Source organism: Cyprinus carpio, chromosome B14 (assembly GCF_018340385.1).
Source record: "Cyprinus carpio isolate SPL01 chromosome B14, ASM1834038v1, whole genome shotgun sequence".
NCBI lineage: Eukaryota > Metazoa > Chordata > Actinopteri > Cypriniformes > Cyprinidae > Cyprinus > Cyprinus carpio.
The window spans coordinates 13840945-13865814 of NC_056610.1; the positions used below are offsets into that span (position 1 = coordinate 13840945).

A 24870-nucleotide genomic window follows, 5' to 3' on the forward strand; every position below is an offset into this window, starting at 1 on the left:
AGAAAATCTTCTAGTGGGAACTGATGTGTTCTCTAAGTTTGCACATGCATACCCTACATCAGACCAGAAAGCAAGTATTGTGGTGCGTATCCTCACTGAACGCTGGTTCTATGTATATGGGGTCCCCAAGTATATCCATTCGGACCAAGGTCGAAATTTTGAGAGTGAGTTACTGAAGCACATCTGTCAGTTGTATGGAATCGAGAAGTCATGCACTAGCCCGTACCACCCAGAGGGTGCCTCAATTGTTATTCGCGTACAACACTTCTGTACATCAGTCTATAGGACTTTCCCTATATGAATTGATGTTTGGGAGAAAGCCACTTCTCACAGTGGATTCATTGTTGGGGTTAACAGTAGGGCTGGGCGATAAATCGCATGCGATTGTCACGCGCATTTCGTCAGTAAAGCCGATTCCCTGATTGCCGCTAAATCGCCATCACCTGCTTTCAAATGGAGCGGCATTTAATAGACAGAGCCGTAGATCACTGACATGCTACGCAATATCGGGTTCATTATTGCAGATGAATCGCCTTCGATAATGAACGCGATATTGCATAGATTGTCAGTGAACTATGGATCTGTCTATTAAATGCCGCTCCATTTGAAAGCAGGTGATGGCGATTTAGCGGTAATCAGGGAACCGGCTTTACTGACGAAATGCGCGTGACAATCGCATGCGATATATCGCCCAGCCCTAGTTAACAGAGGAGGTAGCTGTAGGTGGCACTGTGGAAGATTGAGCCAGTGAACATCAGCAACATTTGACAACAATTTATCTTAAAGCACGAACACAGTTGGAAGCAGAAGCTGCTTATAGGACTCAAAATGATTCTGTTCCATTGTCCATTCTGCCTGCAGGTTCACTTGTCTACAGACGAAGCCACCCAGTTGGTCACCATAAAATTCAGTACCGTGTATAAGATTGAACCTAAAAGACAGTTGGGACCAGAAAGGAATATCCATCGGCAGGAATTACGTCCATTATCAAGTGATCCATCCACCCACCTGTCCCCTACTACAGAGAGGAGGGTGAATAGAGACAACCCCCCAAGAGAGAATTTTACAAAGCCCAGACCTCAGTAGTGAAGAGGAGTTGGATTTTTTGGTGTCAAAACCAGCATCTCCACACAAAGAAGCCAGGCAGCAAGTACAAAGCCTGGACCTCAGTATTGAAGAGGAGTTTGATTTTATGGTGTTGAAACCAGCACCCCCACAGAAGGAAGCCAGGCAGCAAGATGAAACTGTGACAGTTTCATCAGCCTATTCTTTTGAGTCCGGGTCAGGGTGGGTCTTCGAAGGACAGTGTCCCGGGAGGTGAAGAGGATTGTGTCCAAGATAGAGTCACACGACGGACCTCAAGGACAACAGCAGGTCAACATCCCAAGCCTTTTCCCCTCCCTAAGACCACGGCAAGGAGGCCGGAGGGTGATGTGAGGGATGCAACTTGCCCCACAGTTAACAGCTTGCATGTTCTATTTAGGCCCTGGAATTGAAGGTTTTGTGATATTCCAGTCATACAATTTACCAGAAGGCCTGAGTAGTAAGGTTTTTTTATATGGTAATCGCATTTTTGACGGATATATTAGCCTACCATTTGTATTGCCATAGTTTAGCTACAAATATTAAACTACAGTTACTATAATGAAACTATGTTAAATTTGTGGTTACTGTAGTTTTGTCTTTGTTTTCACTTAGTTAAGCAGCAGCAGCCCATTGCTCATAATAACTCAAAATACTGTATAAAGACATTATCTATTGTAATGTTACAGCAGTAATTTAGCAGACAAATAATCATTTTATAATAGGTTTAGGGGTAGCTAGGGCAGACAACAACACAACCCTTATGGAAATTTAGGTATGGTATGGCATGGTTACCACAAATTAACCATGGTTTTTGCTACTACACTAACCATAGTTTAACTATGGAATTTGTAGTAAAAATAAATACCAATGGTATTAATTTGCCCACTTTAAAAACAGCAACACCAACAACAACAAAAAAATAACATGGTTACTGTACTTGGTTACAAAACATGGTTTATTTTTATAAGGTAAAAACATTTCTCATGTTCAGTATTAGGATTTTCTATAAAGATATTGTAGTGATGTACTAATTTTGACATGTAGGCAATTTAGAAAGTATAGTTTTGTTAAATCTTGAGTATTAATGTCATGAGAGACATAGATATCATTGCAAAATAAAGAGACTGAAAAGAAAAATGGAAGCGAAGGTACAGTTCAGGAGAGAACTTTTAATTATTTTGCATGTCCCCAACCTAAGGATTTAAACATTTTTTTATGTGAAGTCCATAAAAAAATAGGGTTGCCCATGTTTCAGAATGTGTTGTGGGTGTATGAGTGTGAGATTTTCCGGCCTTACTTGTTTTTTTCCCAGTCTGCCCCTCATGGAAATTAATGGCGCAAACATGCGGTTTCATTTACTACACATAGGCTTACTGATGCTAGCAGTGTTTTCAGCCTCTGCCGCCTCAATATATGAGTACATGAACACATAATGAGCATTTTACTTAATTTGAGAAAACTATCGTCATATCATATACAAAGAGACAGCAATGTTTCAAAAAGACACCAATGTTTCAGGAGTTTAGTACACAGAATAGGACACATGCTTATTAGATAACCGTTTTGGAGATGATGTATATGCTTTTATTTATTAGGATTTTTTAATAAACAATTTTTCCCCCCAAACCATTGTTAGATGCAGTGTTTCCTGTAATTATGCAAAGATTTGGTTTCAAAAACAGTATCAGTAAACTATTTCTTATGATTTTAAATCTGCATTGAACTTCAGATCAATCTCAAAATAAAAGGAAGTACTAAAGTCTGATTTTGTGACGGATGTGTTCAAATTTGATCATCTTAATTCAAGTGATGAAGGATTTTGAAAGTCTGACAGTGTTGAGTACTACTGTAAGGTTAACACTGCATGGTGTAAATGTTTGAAAATGATTAACAGTTGCAAATAAACATTCATTAGAAATTTTGAAAAGTAATCAAAAAGTAATCAGTTACAAAAAAGTTACACTACTATTGCATTTTAAATAGGGTAACTTGTAATCTGTAAGCTATTACATTTCCAAAGCAACCTTCCCAACACTGTATACTCATAACAGCCTAGAATTCTATCAGTAGAACATCACATTTTCTTTTCTGTTTGCAGGAAGAAGTTTTGGTGTTGATAGAGGAGGCAACATCTTCAAGGCAAAACCTTAGACCTGATGCAACATCATCCAATGTTGCAATCACCCTCAGGAGGTACACAAGCAAAAGCTAAAATAAATTATATTACAAAATTTGCCCTGCATACATTTTTGTCTTCAATGTGTAGGCACTTGAAGCCCAGTGCCCAATATGCACAGGAACATTTCCAGTGTCAGAAGTAGAACTGCCATGCCAGCTTTTGTGGAGAAAAGTAATGGTAAGAGGAAGGTGATTTTCAAGGGATTAACAGGGCTTCCTGTTTTTTGACGTTTCCAGAATTTTAGATGTGTTATCTCCAGACAGATTTCATATGTTTTTGTGGTGTTTATCTGTGCTGCTGCATGACGAATCACATCCTCCTCACTGTAAAAATAAATAAATAAAATTATATATATGTATATAAAAACAATATAAAATGCTGCTCAGGTGAGTGGAGATTCCAGAGCTGGCCGGCAGACACTGCGGACCACTCAAGTTGCCGGATCTCCGTACTACGAGTCCTTAAGCACAGAAGAACAGAGGGTCAGACACTGAAGCTTGCATAAATACACAAAACACGAGCAAAGACTAAACAATCTACTCATGACGATGGACAGAAAGGCAGGAGACATATAAGAGAGTGGGGGGATGAGCACCAGGTGGGGGAGAATCAGCTCCTGATCTGCGCACCCCCGCCCCGAGATCAGCGCTGATTGCCCAGACCATGAGCTACCAAACATGACAGGACAACCCAGACCACAGGGGAAGCCAAGAAGACACCCTGCACCGTGACAGTGCAACATAAGATTGCAGTCTTGTGGGTGTAGGTTGGGTTTTGTGTGACCTTGATGATCCCATGATAAATTATTCAGCTTGTAAGAATTTTGTAATATGTAAAATTTTTTTTTTTTAAGTAGACATTTATTCATCTGCCATCAATGGCAGAGCCAGGATGTTTTCGGTGGCCAGGGAGGGGGCAGCAACCAGTCTGTGGTGGCACAGAAATCTTAATTTTTTTAATATATAAATGTGTTTGACTATAATGTACTGGACTGTTTTAGTTCCTAAAACACAACTGAGTACAATTAACGTCTACTTAACTGTAAATTAGATATTTGTGAATATGAAATTTTTTGTATTATTCCTCACCTCCTGGTATTTTAATAAAGGGGTTCACTATAGCTTTATTGCTCATTCAGCTTCTCAAAACTCCCAAATGCTTGCTCTCCAACATTGCAGACTGATGGATGAGGCATGCAGATAGTGATAAAAAAATGTGGAAAAGGCCAGAAGTCAACAGTAGACATAAATGCCAGAATATAAAATGAGTTATTTTATACATTCAAACGGTTTCATTTTCGCATATTTTCTAGTATAACTGCACTGTGCTAACATTTATTTATATGTATTAAATTACAAATAAACAATACATATCAGCTTGTGCCTTACATTGTGATCTCGAATTGGAGAATATGTTTTGCATTTGAGAGACGTTCTTGTTGTGTGCTGCGTATACAGTACATCCAAAGACAGAACTAGGTTACATATTAATTATCATAAATCTTAATAACTTACGACAAAACTACTTGCTCATATTTCTTGTGCAGGTTATTTATGATGATGTGATATAGAGCGTGCACCGCATATTTGCACACCATTGAAGAGTGTGCGCCGTGAGCACAGTAAAACGGCTGATGGGACAGGAAAGTGTGTTTTACTGACATAGTCTAACAACATCTCATCAGACTGCAGTTCACAGTTGTTCTACTGAAGCTCATTTGGCTGCTGGAGCTTTTCCGCGCTCGTTTGACGTTTGAGGTGAAGCTGAAGTGTGCGCGTCTGAAAATTCTCCCGTTTGATGTGGTCATAAAGTGATACGGTGGTTCCGCATCTTAATAAATGCATTTCTTGTCAAGAAAAAAGGGGACATAAACTGCAGTTTTGAGTGGGGTGGCCAAAGTGCTGGCCAAGCTTAGGTCAGTGGTGGCAATGGCCCCACTTGGCCACCCCCTGGCTCGCCCCTGTCTGCCATATAAAAAGTCAAAGATCTGCACTGAGAAACAGACGAATACAGCAAGCCGTTAGTATTACCAAAATAATACATAATTTAAAACATTTACAATAGCATCAACATAATATTTATATTCAGATATGTATAACATGTTTTGTTGTTGTTTCAGATGTGCAGTATTCCTGGCTGATTTCAGTGAGAAACAATGGGATTCTGGACCATCTGTGTGTCTCTCTGTCTGCTCTTTGCTCTGAATGCATCAGGTGAGATGGATCATGATAATACTGCAGCATTTACTGAACATCCCTAAATACCACTACTGAATTTTCAGTAATGTGTGACAAATTGATAAAGAGATGGTCTCTGTTCATTTTTGTTAATAGATATATAATGCAATTAATTAATGATCACTTAAACTTGCAATAAAACAAACCAAATCTCGATGTAACAGCCTGTTGGAGTGGGTGGATTCAATATGGACATGAATTCTTCAAGGTTTTTAACTATCCATTGTCCTGGGATGATGCAGCGGTATGAAATACTCAACATCTGACAGAAAAGTATAAATAAATTACCTTATTTATATATTTTTTTTTTGTTTGTTTTTTTTATTATTTAAAGATTTTTTTAACCTATCTATCTATCTATCTATCTATCTATCTATCTATCTATCTATCTATCTATCTATCTATTTCTACTCATGTCATATTCTCCTCAGGTGACGTGCTTGAACAATGGTGGGAACCTTGTACACAGTAAAGAGGAGTATGCCTTCTTAAAGCGCATGATCTCAAGTTCACAATCATACTGGATAGGAGGCTATGATGCTGTATCTGTATGTTATGTAGTTAATTTATTTACTTTTTGTTGTTGTTTGTGCTGTTGTCTAAGATGAATATGTAACAATTTAGTATCTAATATCAAACCAACACTACTTAAAGTGAAAAGAGTAAAAGTTCAAATTTACACAGAGGTGTAAATATTTGTGCTCTTCTGTTCGCAGGAGGGAAAGTGGTTCTGGAGTGATGGGTCCCAAATGAATTACAAACTTTGGAACCCTGGAGAACCCAACAACCACCTGGGGTGGTACCTTAAAGGACAAGATTTGTACCTTTGATGAAGGTACAATATTGTACCAACAAGTTTTAAAAAATGAAAAGGTACATTTTGGTTCCCCATGGTACAAATCATGTCCTTTAAGGTACAAATTTGAATGGTACAAATGTGTTCCTTTATATTAAGGTACAATTCTGTACCCTTAAAAGGTACTGCCCCAGAAGGGTTTGTACCACCTTTAGTTATTTTATTTTTTTTACCTTTTTTTTCTGAGAGTGTAAAGCAAATATCAAAAATGGTGACTTTGCTGGAAACACCTTTATTAACCTTTACTGATCGTTTCTAAAAGAAAGAAAATTAGTCAAAGCAGCTTGTTTGTTTTCCCAGTCAACTTTGTCTTTTCACATACTGCTTCACTTCACACACACAAAAGCCGCCGTTTCATAACATTTCCGATCATTCCAGTTGCCATCTGTTGCAAGAAAGAAAAAACAACAAAAAAGTTGTTTTCATCTATTTTTGTATTATGAATAAATGCAACATTTATATTTATTTCGTATGGTAGACAGAATTATTAGTATCTGATGTCTAGATAAAAATCAGCAACAATGTTTTGACAAACAAAAAATTCTCTGCTTTTCCGGAAACATGACATGTAGCAGTATCTAATAATCTGCTGATTTATGATTTAACAGTTGTCATTGATGGAACATTTATAATATTATTTCATGAGTATTAAAAGTATTTACTTGCGAAGTTCATCTCAAGGCAGTCCTCATTACCGTCGTCATTGGGTTCTCCAGAAAACCATATTTGGTAGTTAAATTTGGAACCATCACTCCAGAGCCAAGCTCCTTCCTGTCAAAAGAAAAGAGCAAAAAGGACATTTTGTTTTGCACAGCATATATGGCTTAATTTTATATTTAATTAAAGATGACTTCTGATGATTATACTTGCTATATCCCACTTTATAAATGCCAGAAATCCCAACAGAAAAATTAACAGAAAATATTTTGCATAAAGAAAATATTTCATTTGAAAATTGCTTAAGAAAGGGCTGAACTGCTCCAACTATTTCTATCAGCAATGCTACTTCACATCAAATTTCACACTCTTCTATAGCACAATATATCTTCTCTGGTGAGTGGGGCAATTTTATGGCTTGCAGGGAATGTGACACTGCACTAAACTAACTATTCCGGGAACCAGAAATCTATGTTCATCCATTTGAAATATTTTTTAACATATGTAATTTGCCCAATAGCACAAACAGCATGTTAAAAAAAAATAATGCATACATGAACAGCATCATGGCCCCCAATCCAGGCTCTCGTTGGTTCATGAGTTGTGTATCTAATCAGGTTCTGTATAAAAACATACTCCTCGTCGCTGTGTATAGAAGCAAGGTGCCCATCAAAGTCCTGACAGATATTCTGTAGAGGCAAAGATATATGCAAACACCATTATTTATAAAAAGTAATTTCTATGTTTAAATTAATATTCTACAATCTGTGACATACCTTTTGATTACCACTGAAAATTGTTTTATTATTAATTTTATTTTATTTATTAATAATAATAATTTTCTGTCTTTATTATTTCATCTGCAAAGTCTAAAATGTGAAGTGAGACTACTTTTCTATCCTTCTAGATGAACTTCAACTAACCATGTTTTTAAAACTTTTTAAATGATCTTATCACACTACTGTCATGAAAACATCAAATATATTATGTTTGTATTTTCAAACCATTGTGATTTTTCAGTATTATTACAGTGTATTAGTCCAAAGAACCTTTCTGTGCTACAAAGAACCTTTTCTGCAATGGAAAGGTTCTTCATGGAACCATACACTCTTCCAAAGAGCCATTTTAGAAACTTTTTTTAAGAGTGTATTTGCCTCATAGAGCTACATTATTTCCTCTACTATTAACATTTTGGTTTTTAAACTGAAGAACAAGTTGAAATTACTTTCCTGTGATAATTGACAGGTGTCACAGATTCTGCAATGCCTAAGAATTTTCTTATATTGTTTTTGTCACAAAGCTAAATGTATCGTACCTCTGCATCTATCCAGATTTCAGAGTTACTGAAAAACTTGAAGCATCTACATCCGAAGGCAGACCATCCTGCCTGACAATCTGTTAAATGGAGGTTTTGTTATGTATGTATGTACAATGGAGATCAAAATGAGAGAATAACCTACAAATTCCTAAATTTCAATTGGTTCTATTTGAAGTTATCCTAACAGCAGTAGAAGGGCAGTTTTTAAGCATATTTCATAAATTGTATTCTGAAGCACAGTAACAAACAAAAACAAAAACAAAAACAAAAAAACTTGATTGAGACATTTGAAAAACAACTCAACTTTAATAAATTAAATATTATGCTGAAGAACATTATCATCAGGATACAATACAATTTTAAGTTTGAGAAATTCAAAGGATCTAGACTTTTGGACTATACTGTGCATACACACTGACATGAAAAGACCAGATAAACCTTACCGCCACAACTTTTATTTCCATCTCGTTGAGAATGCATTTCCTCTTGAAAAGTAAAAAAAAAAAAAAAAAACAGTTTTAAAACACAACTGGCGCTAACTGTGGTAGTAGTGATCACAATAATAATTAATATACTGCTGACTAACAGGCGTTCTGTGGTTGTATTTTATTGTTATGAAAAATAAAATAAATGGTAACAACATTCTAAATTATTAATTAACAATAAACAATAATCATCTGAATAGTGAAATAATGGTTGATGGATTATCATCTTAGTATTATCATCACAATTGAGAGAGAAATAGAACAAACTTAGATTTACTTTAATGCATGTGTATATTAAATGATTTTAATCATGGCTTCTAATTAATCAATACAACATCCCTACAATCGATGAGAATAAAAGCTATAACCTAAAAAAAAAAGTGCAATATAGTATTGGTTATTCTTACCTGAGGCACCCAAAGTTAAGAGAAGACAAAGAGACAGATAGAAAGGCCAGACTGCCATTGTTTCTCAAAAAATGCTGGAACTGCACAAAATTTAAAACAAATTTACCAACAGGTATTGTTCAGCAGAATGATAAATATGATATTGATATTTAATGGTTCAGTTCTGTGAAACAAACCAGTTCAGTAGGTCAATGTCTAGATGCAGCTGTGAAGCCCTGCATGGTTTGTCTTCTTATATACTGTTGGGGGGTTGTTTACCAGTATCAGATTCCAGCACCTGCTCATGTTCTCTTGTCCTCTTTCTTTTTTTTTTTTTTAAATCATATAGTTGTTTTTGCAACTGCACCACTCTGCTTGTTTTTATGTACATTGTACATTAATTTCTCACATTTTGTTGTTTGTCATTTCACAAGATAATCTTGGATCATTCTCAAATCATTTCAGATAACATGATAACCAGGTTTTACAGAAACTTGTGGAGTCCATTCAGCTTGAGTGTTGTTGTCATAATATAATGTGTAATAAAATGTATTAAATTAAAAAAGAATGCCAACAACACCATGGCTTCAAACTTATGAATCAAAATCATTTTAAAGCTATCTTTTTAGTGACACTATGAACCTGCCAGTTTTTTCACAGCATTAAACAGCATGTGTAAACAGCATGTGAGAAAGAGAACAAGGACAGTTGCTGGAATCAGCATTACCTTGAATATATCAGTTACCAGGATTGATGCTGTGGTCAGCAAAAATGGTACACTGATAACAATTTTTATAGAGCATACGCTACAGCTAAGCAATATCAGACTTCTTCAGAGTGCTGTTTTCCCAAATATCAGCACGACTGCAGATGTGATATTGATTTTATATTTAACTTAAAAACAAATGATTAATATTAAGTGACTTTAAGTGAATTCAGCCACAGCATTGTCTGTTTTTGTAGTATATTGCCAAGAAAACTGTTCCAAATAAATCCACAGGGCCATGGTGGGAACCTTGCCTCTGTATACAGTTTTACAGGGAGTACACCTTCATAAAGCTTTTGATCACAAAACTGGATACATAATGTTGGCCCAAAACACAGTGATCTTTGAACGTTTCTGTTCAGAGCAGTGAAGATGGTTTTGGAGTGATGGGCCAAAAATGAACACTACCAGACTTTAAGTCATTCCGAACCATTGATCTATAAAAGAGATAATATAGATTAGTGTGGCGGGGGAGGCGTGGTTCAGCGAGGTCTGCGACGGGAGAGCAAGTGAGGAGACGAGCGGTGGTAAGTGGGGCAAGTGAAAAACGATTAACACCTGGATCTCGTTGCAGTGATTGGCATGGGGAACCGGTATTTAAGCCGGCTGAGGACCGGCGAGAAGAGAGAGAGGGGCTGGGGAACTCGTGGGAGTGAGAAACTGTGGAGCTACAAACCCCAAAGATAGGAAGACTACAGTATGCGAAGTAGAGAAAGACTGTGAAACTGCCATGCGCATGTGGCTTTTTTGCGATTGTTTATTTGTTTTTTTATTTTATTGTGTCAAATAAAGTATCCCACGAGCCTCAGCACGCCGACCCCGGTCTCCTTCCTCTTCACTTGAACAAACTTTGTTACAATTAGTCTTCCGAACAAACAAACTCATGCAGAAACACTGTGACCATCATACTACTATATACACAATTTTCTATTAAATCTGTCAACTTAAATCTGCAGACTGGCTCTGACTTTCGGCAACTAGAGTCAGCTTGTCCAGACTGTAAATGGGGAAAAATTTGTATCACCTGACTATTTAAATTAGATTAATTCATTAAAGAATACATTACCTTCACTTTCATTCAAGTCTAAAATAATATTTGGCCAAGGCTGTTTCTTGTGACTTTCCAGATGCAGAAGTTAAGAGACTGTAGTTCATGAGTTCACCTGCCCATCAAGTGCTGATGGTTAATGGTAAACAAACTTGGCTTGCTGTCCTCAATGGAGGCTCAAACCTGAGGCTCAGCTTGCACAGAATTTAAACTATCATATATATATATATATATATATATTATATATATTTTTTTTTTTTTATATATATATAGATATATATATATATATATATTTTTTTTTTTTTTTTTTATTTTTTTTTTTCAAAACTGAATTATTAAGTAATTATTATTAAGCATTACATGACTGCATATGCCAATGTTAAATATAAATGCTAAATATATAACAGTCATTCCTGGGATTTGGAACTATTCCAACTTGGATTATTATTTATTTTCTTTTTTCTCAACTACATATGATTAATTTTCCAAATACCCCACATCATTAGGCAGTGGGCACATATAAAAACTCCAACAAATTATGTTATAATAGGCAAATTGTCTGGCTGTGGTCCCTTTATTTTGTAAAAATGTTGTCAATTTAGATGTTTAACTAAAACAACAAATTTATTGTGTTAGTTTTTAACATGTAACATGTTTTTTTTTTAAATATTAATGTGACATGGATGAGAATACCTTCAATTTTAATTTTCAGTTTTGCTTCTCTCTTATATTGTGCCCTTCTTTGTGGGTCAAACACTGTTTTTTTGCTGCTAATGTGGATGCCATTTCTTAAGTAGGATGCTTATCAAAGTTTAAGTGGACAAATTACATTCTATTTATAACAAAAATATGAGTTGTCATGAAAGTGTTAAAGTAACACTCACAGTGAGAAAATTAACACTTTTTCGGGGTTTATATAGGTCCACACTAAATAAAGTTAAACTAACACTTTAAATAGTGTTACATTTTTTTTTTTTCACTTGCATAGAGTAAAAACAACACTGACTGTAAGTGTTCAACATTAAACACCATTAGTGTTTTTCCTCCCCCTCATTTACACCAAGTTAGTGTTGAAACTACACTAGTTGTGTCAATTATTTTAACACCAAGAGACTTGCTATTTCCACACTTATATAGTGTCTATACAAACCCTGATTAAGGAAATTAAGTGAAATCTCTATTTGACTAAAAATAACTGTGTGCATTGTTCAAAAAAAAAAAAAAAAAAAAAGTCAACACGCTGTATCAATTTGAAATTTTATTTTTAACACAGATGTAACAATTACACCAACACAAAAGAAGGTACAATATATTAACCATCATCTCACCCATATAAACACTGCAGATCAAAAGGACTGTAGAACATAGTTGGCAAGTCTGCGTATTATACGCAACTTTGGGCTTCTTTTTTTGTAAAGTTGCGTGAAAAAAATCCTGGGTCGCGGGTTGCGTTTTTTTGGGTTTATTTTATAAAATATGGTTGCTTGTTATGAAAACCTGACAAGCAACTTCGTTTCTTTTCATTTATGTTCACTGTATTCGCCAATGCATTGATTGACACTCTGTCTGCTCACAGTTAATAGCCAATCAGTGCAAAAATATAAGCGCTGAAGCATAATTTGCCAAATATTCTGCCCCCTTCTCAGACGCCTTTTTTTAACGTGATTTTTCTTCAATGAGGATTTGGGGAAAAATCACATTCAAAAAGAATGTGCGTGACACTGTAATCCAAGCAATGATAGTAGTAAATGTAGAGGAGTGGGATGACTTTCTTTCCTTTATAAGGCAGGCTAAATTTTTTTTTGTATCAATGTTTTGTTATCACTGTAATAAAAAACAAGCAGGCCTATAGTATATAGTAGGCCTATAGCCTACTAATACTTAGAGTATATTTGTTTTTTTATATTTTATATTTGGCCTTTTCCATCTCTCCAATTCTACTCTGCTCACAGGTGACTGGAGATGAGGTTTGTTCCTGCTTTGTTGCAGTTTCCTTTTTTTTTGTAAAATAACTTATGTTTTTGCTTTTCAGATAAAGGGGTAATTTCAGTTTAAAATGTTACAGGGATAATAATAATTTTGATGATAAAATTATCAAAAAATATTGGGCTTGTTTGGACAGGTTTTGAAGCTCGGTTGCTTATTTGTCTTGCGATTGGCAACTATGCTGTAAACTTTAAGCTGTTGACACTTTTTGAAAGGGCTTCCACGTAGGATTTAAAAGACATAGTAAACTTGAAAAAGTTCAAAGGCACTCATGGAGTTGGTTCCAATGCAGAGGGATGAGGCGCTTGTCCACAACGACGCAAGTGGTCGATCCTGCCCTCGATCCTTTCTGATCCCAGCAGGAATGACTGGTGGCCCTCCCTCCCAAATACTGGTGCAGGACTGAAAAAAAAAACCAAAAAAAAAACATATATAACACACAAAAAAACAATACAAAAAAAACCTATATAACACACCTTAACCCAATACGTGCCAAAAAAAACCAGTTGATATCACGCTATGTATTACAGTGAAAGTAATACGTCATTAAATGAATTTCCTCACCACCCCCCACAAATTATTTTTTTATTTATTTTATTAAATTTGCTGATACACCCTCAGCCAAACCAAGCTATGTGACTGACTGACTTCATTAGAACACAGAGTTGTACATGGACATCCGAGAGCTGTAGGTCAATATAATGAAAGTGAACACATAGAATCAGTTAGAGAGTCCAAAAGGAACATTTAGACAGATAATGCCAGTGTCTAGAAAAATGTGCAGGGGTGAATCCCAAGGACCATATGATTGAAAACTACTGTATTTAAACATTCACAATGACTTTGCAATGGTATTGTTAGTTTTACCTTATGGAAATGCACAAGTCTGTCAACAGCCTCTGTTGGACTGATCTTGGTCTTCTTCCTCCCTGGAGCAGGAGATGCAACTGCAGCTGGACAGATGACATGTCACTGTCCCAATCTGAATGAGTAGATGTTTAGGGGGTTGTGGGCGATTTAGGAAAACAAAAACAAAAATTTAGTGGTCACAACAACAATCAACCAGAGCAAATATGAAATTTTGACATCCTCACAAAATATGCCAACCATCTTTTACTGTCTATGGTTATGTCAACTCGCTGTAATTACACTGACTCTGACTACTGATTTACACTGCAAGTGTTAATGCCATTCAAATCAACACCAGAATCAACACTTTTTAACTCTGATAAATTAACACCATAAAAAAAACACTAAACAACACTGGATATTTTGCTGTGTATTTACTACCGGTCATAAGTTTGGGATTAGTAAGACTTGTAATGCTTTTTAAAGAAGTCTTTTATGCTCATAAGGGTTGCATTTATTTGATTAAGAAACATGAAAACAGTAATCTTGCAAAATCTTGCAAAAACAAAATGTTATTACAATATAAAATAATGGGTTCTATTTTAATATCCTAAAAAAAATTATTTATTTCTGTGATGCAAAGCTGAATTTCCATCAGCCATTACTCCAGTATAAAGTATCACATGATCCTTAAGAAACCATTTTAATATGCAGATTTATTATTAGAATTATCAATGTTGGCGACAGTTGCGTTGCCGATATTTTTTTTTTTTTGGAAACTGCAATACTTTTTTTCAGGATTCTTTGATGAATAGAGTGTTAAAAAGAACAGCATTTATTCAAAATCTAAATCTTTTCTAACAATATAAATTAGTCCCTCCAGGATTTTGTGATCGCTGAATTTATCGCAAAATCAAGCAAACTCCGCAATTTTCACAAAAGCTCACAAATTTTCGGAATTGCCGCAAATTTTCCACAGAATTTCGTCCCGTGACGTAATCGCAATGCGCATTCAGTAAAAGAAAGGTTGTTTCTCAGTTCCAAAAATGGAATGAACAGCCTTGGGTTCTCATCATGACTGATTTACAAGAGTTACATTGGATAAACGAACCGAAAGCGGAAACAAATCCGCGCTACTAGTTTGGGCTACACAGCACAAACCGTTTATCTGCTCGAGCCGGAGCCGTGGACTGATCTCGATCACGAGACACTGATATAGCGATGGGAGATACAGTGTGAAGAAAGTAGTCGAATTCGCTACACAATCAACATCTCTGTTAAATCTTGTGAGAAGCATTCAAATTCGGCGGAAAATTCTGTTAAAGCTACAGATATCAGAACAAACGCCACTGATGTGGAAACCAGGAAAAGCATTGTTCAATAATCACAAATCTCCACCACCGTTCACCATTGATTTAAAATAGTAAAACTACAGAAACAAATTGCGGCAGAAATGGTCTAATGTTTTTGAGTGTTTTTAAATGCTTCAGACAAATTTTCCCAGCACTTTAAAGTTTTATTACTGAATTTAAAAGCTATTTTTAATGTGAAGATATTTGTTCATCCTTCATAGGTTTCCCCTATGTATAAAACTAAAAGTTTCATAATGTAGGAAAGCAAACAATTATTTGAAAACAAAAAAAGATTACCACTCCCTAATATATATATATATATATATATATATATATATATATATATATGTATGTATTCATTAAATTATGACATTATGAATGACAGTAATAAAAGTACATTTTATCAGATGTAATATATTTATTACATCTGTAAGACGCCTGTTAAAGATCTGGGAATCCTCTGCTGTGTACATCTTAGAGACGTACTGCAGATGAACAAGCACTCTTAAAAATACATCTTGCATATGCAGACATTAAATAGATGTCTCCGAGATGTACATGTGCAATTAGGGTGAGTGCTCTACTGTCAGGTGTTGGTGCCACCTTCTGTAGAACTTAATGCAACTAGTGCTGGTGTTGTCAAACGCTAGTCTGGAGACCTACAGTGGTTCTCAAAGTCAGAAAAGTCATAACAGTGTTAGAAGAGTGTTGTCTGTTGTATATTTTCACTGCAAATATCCCCGCAAATTTTGAGAAAAGTCGCAGCAAAATCAGTCATTTAAGGCCGCAAAAATCCGAAAAAAGTTCTGCAAAATCCTGGAGGGACTGATAAATCTTTGCTATCACTTATTAACAATTGAACGCATCGTTGCTGAATAAAAGTTCTAATTTCTTTAAAAAAAAGAAAGAATAAAAATTTACTGACCCCAAGCTTTTGAACTGTAGTGTATATTGTTAGAAAAGATTTCTATTTTAAATAAATGCTCTTCTTTTAACTTTTTATTCATCAAAGAATTCATCAAACTAAAAAAGTATCACAGATTCCAAAAAAATAAATAAATAAATAAATAAAATAAAATATTAAGCAGCACAACAGTTTCCAGCACTGATAAATAATCAGCATATTAGAATGAATTCTGAAGGATCATGTGACACTGAAGACTGGAGTAATCATGCTGAAAATTCAGCTTTGCGTCACAGGAATAAACAGGGATAAACATTATTTTACATCATACTAATATTTCACAATATTACATTTTTTCCCTGTATATTCGATCAAATAAATGCAACCTTGATGAGCATAAGAAACCCCTGTAAAAAACATTAAAAATCGTTCTGATCCCAAACTTTTGACCGCTAGTATATTTACAAAAAACATTATTATTATTATTATTATTATTTTTATTATTAAAATTATAGATAAATTAAGTAAATACCATAACTCTGTCACAAACACTAACCTAACCCTAAATACCCTAACTCTGAAACACTAAAAAATATATATATTTGTGACAGGGTTGAGCATAATGGGCTTGTCATTTTTTTGCTCAAAATGGCCACACTGCTCCTTGTGTAGTGTAGGAGAGTGGACCAGATATGGCAGCACTAAAATGAGTACATTGTTTATACTTGTGGATTAAAAAAAGTTTGAAAAATAATAAAAAATATTTATATGCAGTCATTATTTTTATTGATTATAATGGGCATACCAAAGTATTGTGAAAAGCTTTAACAGGTGAACCACCACTGTAAAAAGTCTGGGGGGCTGAAATATTAACTTATCCCAGAAATGAACCATAACCACTACCAGATTACAACAGTGTTGTGTGAAATACCACAGATGTGATGTTATCTACATCCTACACCAGTGGTCACCAAAATGGTGCCCACTGCACATGGTAGCCTGCATGGAGTCTCTAAGTCACCTGACAAGCACGTTCTATAAATAGCCTGAAATAGCACCGGGCGATAAATGATATCATATCAAGATTGAGAAAATTTATGTTACTAATGATGATAAACTCTGGACATTACCCAGTATGGATTAATCTAACATCCTATCACACAACAGAAATAAATGTTACAGCAGTCAGTCAGTGCTTGTCACCAATAAGTCTGCATGTTCTGTTAATGCATGGAGTAGTTTGCTTGAGCACCTGCCCCTTTGCCCCTTGGTGCCCAAAGTGCCCTTTTGTCAAAGCAAAATTTCCTCTAATTTTTTTTTGTAATAACATGCCCTTTTGTGAATGCCTGCCCATGCCCAATCTAAATATTAGTAAAATTTATGAATAATAATTTAGCCGTAAAGAAAATTACCCACATGATGACTAGGGTGAACACCTCCAGTCAGACAAAATGTGGGACAAGTAGCATGGTAAAGTGGGACAATGTGGGACAGACCTAATAAACCAAGAAACATTTTTTAAACCCACATTTTCTTAGCTATTTCAGAATCTGGAAAAATTACTGGACCTCAAAATAGAATCTGGAAAAGTTACTGGGGCTAACTTAGTTTCCACTGCAAGCATAGGTGAGCGCAGTTCTTGAATGTGTGTGACTGTACCGGAGGGTTGCCACCTTCAGAGAGGCAAAAAAAAAAACAAAAATTCATGCGACCCCCCCCCCCCAAACCCCAAAAAAAAAAAAAATCATGTATAAATCATATTTATACTTATTAATTATTTTTAGTCTTTTTTTGACAGTTCTGCAGCTGCTACCTGGATGGGATAATTTTTTTATTATTATTCATTTGCTCAAATGAGGGCTTCATTTATTTGTCCCATTTTTATCTAAATACTAAATAGTAAAAAATGTATATGACATTTTGTATATATTTATGATTAATATAAATGATAAATTAATAAATAGGGTCTAACATTAATTAGAATCTATTAATTTATCTGTCTAATAATGTCTAAAAATATAATATTTATGTCTACCATGCTCTGATAATGTATGGAATATTATATTAACAGACTATCCCAATTTTAATAAAACAATAGGCCTATACCTTGAAGCATAGATGTGTCTGTCACTTTAAATGTATGGTTCACCCAAAAATAAAAATTATATAAATCATAATTTACCCAGGCTGTTCTAAACCTGCTTAAAGTTCTTTCTTCTGTTGAACACAAAAGAATATACTTTGAAGAATTAACCAAACAACTTCTGGTCCTCAGTAACTTCAAGAAAAAATTAATAAAAATAAAATAAAATACTTGGTCCTTGGGGACCAGAAACTCTTTGGTTACCCACATTCTTCAAAGTATCTTCTTTTATGTTCAACAGAAGAAAGAAATTAAGGTTTGGAACAACTTGTGGGTGTGTAAACGATGATAAAATTTACATTTTTGGGTGAACTATCCCTTTAAGTCAGACAGTCCAACGTGAACAACTGAAATGCTTCTCTGCAAACTGCACGTTCATCATTAGTTACAGGATAGACACACTGATAACTTTCCTATTCATCCCTACGTCTGGAGAGTCTTGTGTTCAAAGGGCGTATGTGAGTGAGCTCTAGATGTTTTAAACCGCGCTGGTTTAGCGCATGAAAGGACTTTAACGGCGCGCGTTCTGGAGACTCCGTCTCTATGAAAACAAAGATGCCAAAATGGAATCACGCGCAAATGAGCTTCTCTAATACCTCGTATGAAATTGATTTCATTATAACTTATATTTGTATTAAAAACAGTGCAATATACTTTTTTGTTTATTCAACTATATGTTGGCATTTGTAAAATACGGGACAAATCGCGTCCCGTATTGATTTGATACGGGACGCATCATTTTACCTTTAAATACGGGACGATTCCGTATTTTAAGGGACGGGTGGCAACCCTAGCATGATAAATGCTCGTCACTTCTGCTGCCGAAACTTTGTCAGACTGTGGGTCATTTGGTTTATTGAAAAACGATTGCACTGATTTGCATGTTTCTTGATGATGTGCTTTTTTTCTGTGGTACTCTAACTCACACACTTACCATGTCGCTTCACGTCGTATTCTCCACCATGTCCCACAGAAAAACTGCTTTTGCATAAAATGCAAAAATCTCTCTCTGCTTCGCCATCTACAGGTCTTAACCAAGAGTATGTTGCGGTCCATTCGCTATTAAAAGTGCATCTTCTGTTTTTCGTGGCCACACTGGCCATGGCTGCTTAACCTGACCGAACAGCGCGCGCGCTCTCCAATTTGAGATTGTTGTTGACAATGTTGAGGAGGCGTTCGTGCACCAGTCAACTGTTTGATTGACGTACGACTCAGCCTATCGACTAACGCTTTTATTGCTCTCCTCTGAACTATTGGACATAAGTTAACAGTACGCCTATGGACGTATCCGTGTATTTATTAGGCAGGGTCGAATGAAAAAGCGGGACAGATGCTCAATTTGCGTGAGGCAGGACAAAGGGTAAAATTGCTGTACAGTACAACGTAAAGCGGGACAGGTGGTCACTCTAATGATGACCTTTCACCTGACGACAACGACCTCATTCGACCGGGACGATTCCTCACGCCGCACGCGCATTTTTTAATTGCCAGAGGATATTTTCAACTCTGCGGCAGCTGGTATGTGGTGTTTCATTCTCAGCAAAGTGATTTTGATGTTTATTTACTTATTATTTTACAAGAACGATGTGATGTGAGAACATGCAGATATGTTGTTTATATTGCTGTGTGTAGTAGTGTAGAAGTTACTTTAGCGTGCTGTTTGATTTAAAAAACATCCACAAAAATACAAAAGTCTGGTCTTTTTTTATGTTATTTAACTAAACTATTATTATATTACAGTATTTATTTATTTTTTAAAACGTAGAGTGCCTTAAAAATAATTATCACAACACTGGTAAAGTTTATTCAGATTTTTAATTCTCTGAATTATCATTATAAAAATAAAAACAATTCAGAAATGAATTAAAATATAATTATATTTTAAATGTGACACACATTTTTTTTTTCTACAATAGCAACGGTGTTTACAACAGCAAGACCACTTTAGCCTGTAAATTCAATAATATCTCTCTGGAAATAAATGTAAAAATATCAATGTCAATATAAAATGAATAATATACCTGACCTGGCATCAAAGTACAGTGTGAAGGAGATGTGACCCTAGTAGATTTCAGGAAAAGGTATGAAATGTCCTTTTGTGTTTGTGTGTGTGTTCTGCAGTGCAAAGATGCCTTGCAAAGAGGATAAAAAAAAAAAAGAAAAAAAAAAAGAAGGAGCTGCTTGAGGCAGCAAAAGGCAGTGGATCCCTATCCAGCTGGTTCATGAAAAGCACAACAGGTAAGAATAACACATGTAACCTGTCATTTGTTTACATTGCAAAGGTGTTCAATTTTAGACAACAACAACTACAACAGTAATAATAATATTAATCACTATATTCCAGTGTATCAGTTGTTTAATGTTTTGTATCATTATTTAAGGTGGACTTATTGATTAGGTGCAAGAGTAGTAGTGATGGTTAAACTAATAGATTAATGCTGAAATAGTAAATTGTGCCTTGTTCCTAGATGGACAGAGAGTGGAAAGTAATAGATCAGATGAGGAGATGGAGATAGAGGAAGAAAAAGAGGGAAATGTAGAGGCACAAGTGACAGAAAGAGAGCAGGGAACAGCAAGCCAGGAGACAGAGGCTGGTGAGAAAGTGGAAAATGTAGAGGCACAAGCAACAGAAACAGTGCAGAAAGAAGCAAGCATGGAGAAAGAGGCTGGTGAGAAAGAGGGAAATGTAGAGGCACGAGCGACAGAAAGAGAGCAGGGAACAGCAAGTCAGGAGAAGGAGACAGATGCCATGGCCACCATCATCCTATCCCCCAATTAATGTTTTTTTTTCTCAGATAATAAAGCTATATTGTACTGTCCGAAACATGGGCCACGTTGATTTTACTATAAAGTTTTCTATAGTTTTTACTATAACAGCTGTTCTTAATTATTCTGTGGAACAGAGAAGAAAAAGCCATCAGGTTGGGACAACTTAAGACATTTCAGTTTCTAATCCCAGAGTTCACAAGTTCACACTTACATATAATTAGCTGAAGTATTATAATGCATATTTGGCGTGCTGTCCGGGGAAGGGCTCCGAGCTCGGGAATGGCCCGAACCTAGAGTACCCCCCCAACATAAAAGTGTAAAATAAGTGGAGGAGATGGGGTGGAGGGGGGATGCTGATAAACCATCAAAGATAGGGGTAAGTCAGCTGTATTTATACCCTAGTGTTGATTATCTTAAGTGAGCTCCACCTGTGCTAATTAGGCTACGTATCTGACGTGCTCCTCCCGAACCTTGTTAATAAAACATCATTTATTATTAGGTGGAAAGAAAATATTTTTTTAACTTTTAAACTTAAAATTGTCTTTTCTATTCTGTTTCTTTTTAAAAAACTGCATCACAGCATTTGCTGCCGTATACATAATCATCCATATCGATACACAAATCAGAAAGGAATGCATCACGATATATTGCTGTATTGATATTTTGAGCAGCGCTATTTAAAGCCTTGTTCCATGTGCCCCTTTTATACTTTGAGCACCTGCCCCTCCAAAGGTCTCTGCACGGCCCTGCTCCGGACGCATCATTCTGTACGTGCATTCTCTTATGTTTAAATGCAGCGATACAAAACAATGAATCCAATCACCATTCAGGCAAAACTTTGCTTCAGGGCCACTGCTGGCCAAATGGATGCCCTAAGCAGGATTGTATTACTGTGTCCCCACTCCCTCAAATATTATGGAAATAAAAAAACAAACAACACCTACTATATGGATCAACATAGAACTTTAATAAAATTAATTAAATAAATAAATTGTATTATTTAAAAATTACAATTGTAGCTCAGACAGTTACCTATCGATATGACTTTAATAATACAGCTGTATGATTTATTTTATCGCCTCAAGCATTCAGAAATCACGCAAAAGAAAATTAAGCAGTTTTACTACGATAAAACCATGGTTATTTTTGTAAGGGTTATGATGTCCACGTGTTTTTTTTTTTTTTTTTTGAAGAAGAAGAAATTATAGAGGCTGTGTCATCTATAGCAAAAAGTGACCAAATATTAAAGATTAGATTCAAGATTTTTATTCGTCACTTACACTCTTATATAGAGCATATATAACCAGCAGTGAAATGTGAGGTGTGATTAAGTGATTAAGTGGATATTTGAATTAAATGTTTGGTCAATAGCCTATTTAACAAGGATTTGATTGTACCAAGTGTAGCAGCAGCGATTACAACCCTTGGGGGCTCGTCCGGGATCCAACTAAATTAATAAGGAACCAGTTCATCACACCGTCTCACTGGGTGTATTGAGAATTTGTATGTGCGGTTGTACAGCATCATAAAGATGGTTATGTTTAGTTTGGAAAGGTTTCTTGAAAGTCCCTCGCTAGAAGAATTAGATAGTTGTAGGAAGGATGATTTGGTGATGATAGCAAGTCATTTTCAGATTTCAGTAAATAAAAATGCTCTTAAAAAAGAGATTAAGTCTGTGGTATGTAATCGATTAGTGGAGTTGAATGTGCTTGTGTTGCCGGAGAACGCTACAGTTGGGGACAGTGTGGAGGTGGATACTTTTGGTAGGAGTGAGAATGTGAGTGAGGAGGACCTAACGCCTATGGTGGAGGCTGAGGCTAGAGAGGGGTTGTCTCCATTTGAACCATTCTCCCCTATGTCTGTTTGCTCAAAAGAGGAAACGAGACTGAAGGTCCGTTTGGCCCGTTTGCAACTTGACTCGAAGGAGAAGGTGCAGGCTCGGCAGGCAGAGATGAATTTGCGGTTACAAATTAGTAAATTTGAAATCGAGGCGGAGACGCAGGTAAAAATGCGACAGCTGGAGCTTGACGCAATGCGAATTGTGGGAGGGTCCGCTGTGCTACCAGATCTCCCTCGAGTTAGTCCCGCTGCCACTGACCGTTCTCCCATTGTAGTGCCTACTCCTACTGTTGCCCCAACGTCTGCTTCATCCGTAACAGAGTCATTCGATGTTGGTAAAAATATCACCCTAGTGCCACATTTTCGTGAGACTGAGGTAGATTCATACTTTAGTGCCTTTGAGCGCATTGCTATGTCTTTTCGGTGGCCAAAAGAATGTTGGGCTTTGTTATTGCAATGTCACTTATGTGGTAAAGCATTGGAGGTTTTCTCTACCCTTTCCTTGGAGGACAGTTTGAGCTATGACGCTGTAAAATTAGCAATTCTACGTGCCTACGAGTTAGTTCCAGAAGCATATCGGCAGAAGTTTAGAGGACATAAGAAGAATTCTTCTCAAACCTTTGTTGAATTCTCCCGAGAGAAGGCACTTCTCTTTGATAAATGGTGTAGTGCAACTAAAACTGATGATTTTAATTCCTTAAGAGAATTAGTTCTGCTTGAGGAATTTAAGGGATGTTTATCCGAACGTGTGGTTGTCTATTTGAATGAACAGAAGGTTAGTTCATTGTCGCAAGCTGCTGTTTTAGCGGATGAGTTCATGCTCACTCATAAGGGTGTCTTTTGTGTGACGCGCACTGAAAAGAGCGTGACTGGTAGTCCGTCTCAAACTCAGGGTGTTCGGGAGAAGTCTGGTATGCCGAAGTCGAAAGAGCTAAGGGATTGCTTTTATTGCCATAAAAACCGGACATTTGATTGCTGATTGCCCGGTGCTTATACGTAAGCAGCAGTCTAAGAACCCGAAGAGTGTTGCATTAGTGAAGACTTTACTACCGTCTGAATTATCATGTTGTACTGACGTTTGTGACATAAATTACAAACCTTTTGTTATGCCAGGATTTGTTTCGTTATCTGGAAAGGAAGAGGATCAGAAAGAAATCTGCATTCTCCGAGATACAGGGGCTATGCAGTCAATTATGCTGTCTGATGTATTACCGTTCTCGGATGAATCATATTGTGGCTCAAACATTTTGATTCATGGGATAGAAATGCAGGTAGTGTCTGTACCTTTGCATAATGTCCATTTACAATGTACACTAGTTTCAGGTGTCGTGCGAGTTGGAATTCGTACTTCACTCCCTGTAAAAGGAATTACACTCATCTTAGGAAACGATTTGGCTGGAGGCAAAGTTTTGCCCGCTCCAGAGGTGACTGATGTTCCGCAGGTTTGTCCAATGGTTGATGTGGCTGATTTGCATCCTGAAGTGTTTTCTGCTTGTGCAGTTACGCGTGCTCAGTCAGGTAAAACAGTGGACGAAGTTGATTTGGCTGACTCACTGATGGGATCTGCGTTAGCGGATGATGGGAAACCCTGTGGAACTAAGATAAGTGGTGAAAATGTTTCTAAGGTGAAAAATTCAGACAATTTACTTGAAAGTTTTAGTTCGTTAGATCTGCCTGTTACTCGTTCTCAGATCATTATGGCACAGAATGATGATCCCTCTTTGAGTAAATGTTTATCAGCTGTGATTAGCGCCGAGGCTGCAAAGAAGAAAAATACTGCATACTTCATAGACAATGGTTTACTTATGCGGAAGTGGTGCATTAAGGTTGAGGAGGATTTGGACTGGAACGTGGTATATCAAGTGGTAGTTCCAAATAAATATCGTTCTCATGTATTGGGGGTGGCGCATGAACATTTGCTCTCTGGGCATTTGGGGGTAACGAAAACTTACCAGCGTATTCTTCAGCATTTTTTTGGCCTGGGTTGAAGCGGGAAGTTGCAAAATTTTG

General features: G+C 36.3%; 1 protein-coding gene and 1 long non-coding RNA gene across 2 annotated transcripts; one reads left to right on the forward strand and one right to left on the reverse strand.

The window, feature by feature from the left end:
• Nucleotides 1-3116: 3116 nt before the first annotated feature.
• LOC122139540 lies at nt 3117-4117 on the forward strand. Its single transcript, XR_006156376.1, has 3 exons — nt 3117-3279; nt 3353-3442; nt 3652-4117. It is a non-coding gene; the product is annotated as an uncharacterized LOC122139540 (long non-coding RNA).
• Nucleotides 4118-6570: 2453 nt separating this feature from the next.
• LOC109071229 (galactose-specific lectin nattectin-like) lies at nt 6571-9558 on the reverse strand. The gene is made up of 7 exons (XM_042738182.1): nt 9402-9558; nt 9226-9305; nt 8777-8818; nt 8331-8410; nt 7570-7704; nt 7021-7129; nt 6571-6743 (listed from the first exon to the last, which is right to left on the reverse strand). Exons 2-7 carry the CDS (start codon nt 9281-9283, stop codon nt 6685-6687), a joined length of 483 nt encoding a protein of 160 aa, XP_042594116.1. The 5' UTR covers nt 9284-9305; nt 9402-9558; the 3' UTR covers nt 6571-6684.
• Between the last annotated feature and the right edge of the window lie 15312 nt (nt 9559-24870).